The sequence below is a fragment of the Cnephaeus nilssonii genome (assembly GCF_951640355.1).
Source record: "Cnephaeus nilssonii genome assembly, chromosome: 5".
In the NCBI taxonomy this organism is placed as follows: domain Eukaryota; kingdom Metazoa; phylum Chordata; class Mammalia; order Chiroptera; family Vespertilionidae; genus Cnephaeus; species Cnephaeus nilssonii.
In genome coordinates, this window is record NC_137076.1 from 81,322,292 (window position 1) to 81,330,759 (window position 8,468).

Here is an 8,468-nt window from a genome sequence, read left to right on the forward strand (position 1 = left end):
CCAGGCAGGTGCGAAGAGATGAGAGCTTCTTTCTATCAGTTTTATATTACTTGTTCTACTTCACTAGGAGATTGTGGTGCTGTGACTCTGGGTGTTTTCAAACAGCAAGGTCAGGAAGATTCACTCCCTCTTCCTATCAAAGAGAGAATAGTTTTGGAGGGGAGTAGTGGGCCAATAAATAAATAAATTTTAATTTGTATTGTAAAATGTGAAAATAAAATTTGTCAACTCTTTTAGTTTAAAAAAAAAAGAGCCAATATCACTCACTGACAAAAAAATTAAAGGAGAAAATTCACACAATTATCTTTATAGACACTTAAAAAGCTTGTGTTAAAATTCTGTTTATGCTGGGAGAAATAATCTTTTTTTTTAAAATATATTTTATTGATTTTTTACAGAGAGGAAGGGAGAGGGATAGAGAGTTAGAAACTTCGATAAGAGAGAAACATCGATCAACTGCCTCCTGCACACCACCTACTGGGGATGTGCCCACAACCCAGGTACATGCCCCTGACTGGAATCGAACCTGGGACCTTTCAGTCCTCAGGCCGACGCTCTATCCACTGAGCCAAACCGGTCAGGGCAGAAATAATCTTTTTAAGCTAGGACTAGAAGGACATTCCCTTAATCTTTAAATGATATGAAAACATCGAATACAAAACAAGTGAACTGTGAAATGTTAAAAGCGTTCCTCTGAGATCATAAACAAATGTCCATTATTACATCTATTTCATATTGTACTGGAGGTTTTGGCCAGCATGATAAGGCAAAGAAATACAAATTATGTAGATTGCAGAGGAAGAAATAAAGTTGTTATTATTTGCAGGTGATATTAAGGAGTGCACAGAAAATCCAAAGATACCTACAGATAAAATATAATTTTTAAAAAGTAAGGTTGCAGCCCAGCCAGAAAGGCTCAGTTAGTTGGTTGAGAGTCATCCTGTGCACTGAAAGGTTGCTGGTTTGATTCCCGGTCGGAGCACATGCCTGGGTTGTGCGTTGGATCTCTAGTTGGGGCACTGTGCAGAAGGCAGCCAATCTGTTTCTCACATCCTCTCTCTCACTCTCTCTCTCAGCATGTCCTAGGGAGAGGATTCAAAAAAAAGGAAGGTTGCAGAATTTGAAAAAAAAACCATACAATAAATTTATTTTATAAACCAGCAACAAACATAAATTGACATTTAAAATAAAGATACAATTTACAACCATAAAAAAATCAAGTACCTAGGAACAAGTATAATAAAGTGTAAGATCTCTATGGGGAAATTATATGACTTTATAAAGAGATAAGATGACTTACATTAATGAAGAAATATATGATGCTCATGAATGGGAAGATTCATTTTTTTAAGTTATCAATTATCTTATCCCCAGTACATTACATTACTTTAAAATTCATATCAAATAATAAAATGTCATTAATATCTAGGAAATATCTTAAGAAAAAAGAACAGGAAGAAAAAACTTGCCCTACTAATTATTAAGACTTGTTATCAATCTATATTAATCAAGATGTTCTGGTATTGGTACACAGACAGAAAATTTGACAAATGTAATAGGTCAAACTAGACTTACATATATATATGGAACATTTGAATATTAGAGAGATAGCAAGTCAGATTGTCTGTTTGCTCAGGCTACTCTAACAAAATACCATAGGCTAGTGGCTTAAACAACAGATATTTATTTCTCACAATTCTGGAGGTTGGGAAGTCCAAGGTCAAGGTGCCAGCAGATTGGGTCCTTGATGAGGGCTTTTCCTGGCTTGCAGACTGCAGAGTTCTCTGTATCTTCACAAGACTGAGAGGAGCAACTCTAGTGTTTCTTCTTCTTCTTCTTATAAAGGCACTAACATCAGCATGGAGCTCCATCCTTATAATGTCCTCCAGGCCTGGTTACCTCCCAAAGGTTCCACCTCCTATCACCATCATATTGGGGGTTAGGGCTTCAATATATGAATTTGGAGAGGAGGGGCACATTCAGTCTATAATGCAGATCAATGAGAAAAGATGAGATGTCTAATTAAAAAGTTATTCATACAGAAAAAAATTAAATTGAGTCTTAATTTAAAAATAAACTCTAAATGGATTTAAGAATTAAATGTCCAGCCCTGACCAGTTTGGCTCAGTGGATGGAGCGTCAGCCTGCGGACTCAGGGGTCCCAGGTTCGATTCCGGTCAGGGGCATGTACCTTGGTTGCGGGTACGTCCCCAGTAGCGGGTGTGCAAGAGGCAGCTGATCGATGTTTCTCTCTCATCGATGTTTCTAGCTCTCTGTCCCTCTCCCTTCCTCTCTGTAAAAAATCAATAAAATATATTTTAAAAAAAGAAAGAATTAAATGTCCAAAAAAAATCACCCCCAAACAGAAACAAACCCTTTAAAGCTCTTAGTGGAAAATATAGGTAAAGTTTAGATCTTCAGCGAAGAAATAACTTCTTTAAAAAGACACTGACCATCAAATAAAGGATTAATAAATAATAAAAATTTGACTGCATTAAAATCAAGGACTTTGACTCATCAATAGACAATTTAAAGATTTGGAAAGGGTGCCCAGCCGGTGTTGCTCAGTGGTTGAGCATCATCCCATGGACCAAAAGTTTGCTGGTTCCATTCTGGGTCAGGGCACTTACCCAGGTTTTGGTTTGATCCCCAGCCAAGTTGTGTGCAGGAGGCAACCAATTGATGTTTCTCTCTTACATCAATGTTTCTCTCTCCTTTCTTCTCTCTGAGATAAATACATTTTTTTAAAAAAAAAAAAGAACAGCCATTTGTATGTAAATCAGCAAGCAATGTATGTGGAAAGATGCCCTAGATAATGTCTGCTGAGAGTCCAGGTTGCTGAGGAGGACCCAGTGAAACTTCTTTAGGCTGAAGTAGAAATATTCACTAGATAGACAATTTTCTGGAGGAACTAACATCCTTCCTGGGGACATCTGTTTTCACCCACAGAATGTGTAGGATTGTTAAGAGAGGTCAATTTTCTACAAAACTACTTACCCACCTGTGAAATTTTCCATCTCTAGGTGCAGAGTAAAACTACTAATACCAAATGTTCTGAATGAGTTTTGAAAAAAGACATTAAGCCTGGTTCAATGAACAGAGAATCAGTGCTGATGACCACCACCAACCTTGAAGAGATTGGGTGGCAAGAAGATACTAGTCCATTGACAAGGAACCAGTATTTAAATGCTGGCATTAGAAGGGAGCTGAGAACTCTTTGGATGGTGGAGCTCACAAGGCAGGTCCCAGATAGTTCAAATATTGAAATAATTTACTTTGTAAAAAGTCTCTCAGAGAAGACTTCTGGGCCATTCCACATGGATCTGGATGAGATCAGAAAGACCAGAGAATTACAGGCTTTGAAAGTAGGGATTTCAAAGCTCAGGTGGTGCTCAAGTCGGAAATGCAACCTCTGAACAGAATACTTCCTGGCCTTGAGTAAAAAAAAAATCTCCTGTGACTATTTTATGTACACAACAGTTTCCTATAAATAATTATCACTCTTCTTTAGAGCTTTGGGACAGAAGAAAAAGAACCTCCTTTTCTTCCAAGTTCAGCAACTTGAAGCTATTTTCTTGTACAATTAAAGAAAATTACAGGTTTGATAGTACATTGCCAGATTTGATCTTTCTGAGATGTCACATATACTTAACAACTGCCAAAGCTTGGTATCCTATGAAAGCTAGAACAGAGAATGAATTTCTAGTTACATTTTCACTGTAGCTTGCAGACCATCTGGCCCTGACTGTAAACCAAATAATGGAATAAATATCAGAAAAGATTTTTTGCCATAATGTCTCTACTTGCTAGTTTGGCTCAGTGGATAAAACGTTGGCCTGCTGACTAAAGGTTAAATTCCAGTCAAGAGCACAGTACCTGTGGTTACAGGCTCTATCCCCAGCCCTAGTGTGGGTGTGTGTGTGAGGCAACCAACTGATGTGATCTTTCTCTCTGTGTCTCTTCCCCTCCCTTCCACTCTCTCTAAGTCAATGGAAAAATATCCTCGGGTGAGGATTAATAACAGCAAAAAAGATTTTTCAAAGTTGAGGGGTAAATTATGCCATATGGAAGTGAAGTGAAATTTAAGGCGAGGCATCAGAAAAATGGATTTGACCAATTTAAATCTTAGAAATAAATATACCATCTCACCACCCAAAATAACAAATAAATGGATGTTATATGTCAATTATAACTCAATAAAAAAAAGGTGATGGATGTGGTATGCTAAAAAACAAAATTCAACTGAGCAAATTTGAAGATCTAATTGGCTTTATTAAGCAATTCATGAATAGGGCAGCATCCCATCTAGCAACTAGAAGGATGCTCAGAGGGGTGAAAAAAAATGGAAGGTTTTTATAGGCAGGAGGGTGTGGCAGGGGAGTTATTAGCAAAAAAAAAGAATTATTTTTGAGCACAGAATGCAGATATCATTAATGTCTGAATACCTAGAGGTCAATACAGTACATTTTAAGTGGTGTGAATTAAATAAATATTTTGTTTAGGTAAATAATTTAATGATAGAACACTCAAATTTCTTTAAACACAATATTTCAAATTACTATCTTTCTGGAATACAGATATGAAATGGTACAAATTGTACCCAAATATCAAACCATGAATTTAACAGAGGCTTCACTGATAGAAAAAGTTAAATTAAACTAGAGATTTTACAAAGATTTATGGTCTACTGACAGTGATACACATACATGGTATGGACTATTATTAAGACTGGTAGCCTGCTGGCTTTCAGTTTTACATGCTGCTTAAGAACACTTCTTATTGAAGACTAGAGGCCTGGTGCACGAAATTTGTGCATGGGTAGGGTCCCTAGGCCTGGCCAGCGATCAGGGCCGATCGGGGGCTGCCGGCTGCAGGCCAGGGCCTTCCTTTATTCTGTGCCATCCCCTGGTGGTCAGCACATGTCATAGAGAACAATAGAACTCCTGGTCTCCTGGTTGAATTCCCGTGGGGACACTGCATATTAGCCATATATATATATAGGTTCTGCTGGTTTTGGACTAGCAAGGAATGATGTCTTATTTTAATGGTGACAAGAATAACTATCTTACCATACGGCCATATGGTACACATCACCAAATTTCTAGAATCAGATGAACTATGGTTTTTGTGTGTGCATATATACATACATGTGGTATCCTATATAATAAAGAGGTAATATGCAAATTGACCATCACACCCTCACAAGATGGCTGCCTACGACCAGGCCAGTAGGGGGGTTAGTGAGGGACGACCAAACGACTGAACAAGCAGGCTGCATGGGGCGACCAGGCTGGCAGGGGGGTTAGTGAGGGACAACCAAGCAACTGAACAGCAGGCTGCATGGGGTGACTAGACTGGCAGGGGTCCATGAGATGTGACCAGGCTGGCGGGGGGGTGGGGGGGCAATTGGGGGCGACTAGGCTGGCGGGGGGCAGGGAGTTGAGGGTGACCAGGCTAGCAGAAATGGGCAGTTAGGGGCAACCAGACCATCAGAGGGGGGGCAGTTGGGGTGACCAGGCTGGCAGGAGGAGCAGTAAGGAGTGACCAGGCCGGCAGGGAGGGGGCAGTTGGGGGTGACCTGGCCAGCAGTGGGGGGCCGTTAGGGGTGATCAGGTTGGCAGGGCAGGGGGCAGTTAGGGGCGACCAGGCAGGCAGGCAAGTGAGTGATTAGGAGCCTGAGGTCCAGGATTGTGAGAGGAATCCCGAATTGGAGAGGGTGCAGGCTGGGCTGAGGGAACCGCCCCCATACATAAATTTTGTGCACCAGGCCTCTAGTAGTTTAATAAAATTGCATTTCTTATGTTTCATTGCTTTATAAAATCACACTCCATATAGTGTTTTCATTAAAATTCACTGATGGTCAGTACCAAATTTAGAAGGTTCCAACACTGTATAAGCATGACAAAGAGTTATAGACCTTGAGGTAAACTTCAGGATGGGTCAGCCTTAATATGTCTCACTGTGGAGTGCAAACACTAAATTCTGTCTAGTTCTGCCAGAGAGGAGAGGACTTCGTCCACAAGTATTATCGTTTGAACACAAAATGGGGAACAGAAGCTTTTCTTGGCTTTGGCACTCTGTTCCCTGGAAGGGTTTCTAACTGGTGGAGGCAGAGAGTGAATAATTCAAAGTGGATCAACAACCCCTAAATGGGCCCAGATAACACCCCTGGAATCCTGGACCCAGAAACTAGACGCTAAGAACTGTTGTTAGCTACACTGGTCTTCATCAAAGCATAGCAGTACAACTCCTTCCTCAATCTAAAGCCCCACAGACGAGGAGCTCTTTGGGAGAGAAGAAGGGAAGTAGATATAGATGAAGGCTATGCTACTTCCCAAAGGTCTGACACTCTAGGCCTGTGGTTGGCAAACTGCGGCTCGCGAGCCACATGCGGCTCTTTGGCCCCTTGAGTGTGGCTCTTCCACAAAATACCACGGCCTGGGCAAGTCTATTTTGAAGAAGTGGAGTTAGAAGAAGTTTAAGTTTAAAAAATTTGGCTCTCAAAAGAAATTTCAATAGTTGTACTGTTGATATTTGGCTCTGTTGACTAATGAGTTTGCCGACCACTGCTCTACGCCAAAGCTAAGTGTGTGGAATATGATCCCACTTTGAAAATGGTTGACACTATTTTAAGAGTAGAGCATTTTAGAAAAATCCAGGATGCCAACTCTGAAACTTTAACTCAAGAATGTGGAACACACAGCAGTATATCCTCTTCTTAAAAATCTAGATGTGCATTTTGGTTTTCAATTACCACACAAAAACTTTTTAAAAACTTTAATTGCCTAGTACAGTGTACAGTTTTAAAGAAAACCTACATCTTGAATAAGTTAATCATTTATAACCATCTTCATGAAACATAGTTACCTTGGTTTTTCTGGTGCTACGAAATTAAATAGGGAACCAAACTGTGTTTCACTCACAACACATAACCAACTAAATTGTATGTACATTTATAGGTTTATGAAAAAGCTGTGATACAACTATCTTTAGCCTTTCGAATTAGGTAGATAGGGCCACCCACTCACTCTGTATATCCCACAAAACACAAAAGCAGCAATTTTTCTATTTCATTACAATTATGGGCAGAAATTATATGATGAAAAACAGAGGTTCTTCCACAAAGTTTAAGGTAGGGTAGAAGATAAAGACAAAATTCTCATGAAGTAAAAAAATAATCTTACTTTAGTCCAGTACTCCATGAAACCCTGAGATAAACTATAGTCCTCAAAGGTGTGTATTTGAATCCAGGTTCACCAAGACACTTCAGTATGCTTCCAACTGGCTCATCAGCGTCCTCCTGCTGTACTCATAAACCAAAAACAGTGACCCATTGGCAGGTAACGCTCGAATCATAGTAGCCGACAGTCCAGAATATAAGGCTGCCATCCCCTCCCTTTCCACAATCCTAACAAGAGTTCCGACAAACCCTGCCTGTTTTCCTTGCATGGAAAGAACCTGAATTCTGGATTTGATACAATCCACTGGGAATATGACAAGCCAAAGGCAAATCCCAGCAATTCCACCACTTAACATCAGATGGGCAGGGCCCAGTTCATCTTTTGATCTCCCTGAGGCCAACAGCGTTCGGCTCACTTCATAGCCACCGAAGAAGAAGAAGTAGCCCGGTACTTCCTGAAGGAGGGTGCTGGAGAAGCCGTGATAGAAGCCCCAGGGGCCCTCCTTCCTCAGGATGCCCTTCACCACGGACCAGACGGTGTTGTGGCTTTGGTTGATCTTGCCCGACTTCTCCATTTCGTGCATGGCCTGTAGCCGGCACTTCACCAGCTCAGTGGGGCACAGGGCCAGCGCCGCGAACGCGGACGCCATGGAGCCGGCGGTCGCCCTCTGCAGGTCACTCAGCTTGGCCTGCTTGTCCAGTCCCGCCACTTTCTTCACCAACTGCTGGCAGAAGCCGTAGCACATGAAGAGGACGGAGTTCTCGGCGACATAGGCCATGAGCGCGGGCCCGGTCCCCTTGTAGAAGCCGCGCAGGCCCACCTGCGAGTAGGTCTTGCGGCAGCAGTCGGCGAAGCCCTGGTACAGGCCCGGGAACGTCTGCATCTTCACCTTCACGGTGTCGAAGGGCTGCCCGGTCAGGACACACGCGGTGCCCCCGAGGGCCCCCGACGTGAGGTCGATGGCCGCTTGGATGACGGGGTTGAACCTCATGTTCGGGCGCTGGTCTCGGTGGAAGGCGACTCTCTGGAGCTGGGAGGGAGTCCCCGGGGCCGCCGCCGCCTCGGGACTGTGGCTCCGCGGCGGGAGAAGCCGCTCAACCCCGGGCCGGGCGCCGGGCCGCCTCCAGCGCCGGGGTGACTCGGCTCCCGCGGCCCCGCGCGAGGCCCGCCCGCGCCCTGCGGACCCAGCCCCGCAACCGCCATCCCGGCGCCGGCGCGCGCGGACGCGGACGCGGACTGAAGACGTCGACACGTTTGGTGAGAACCGCCGGCAGCCGGGCGGTGAGT

General features: G+C 43.0%; 1 protein-coding gene across 1 annotated transcript; it reads right to left on the bottom strand.

Annotated features, from left to right (window-relative positions):
- Window positions 1–6,742: 6,742 nt before the first annotated feature.
- On the bottom strand, window positions 6,743–8,204 carry LOC307099183 (mitochondrial ornithine transporter 2-like). Its single transcript, XM_079770381.1, has one exon. It carries the CDS (start codon window positions 8,170–8,172, stop codon window positions 7,267–7,269), a length of 906 nt encoding a protein of 301 aa, XP_079626507.1. The 5' UTR covers window positions 8,173–8,204; the 3' UTR covers window positions 6,743–7,266.
- Window positions 8,205–8,468: the final 264 nt, after the last annotated feature.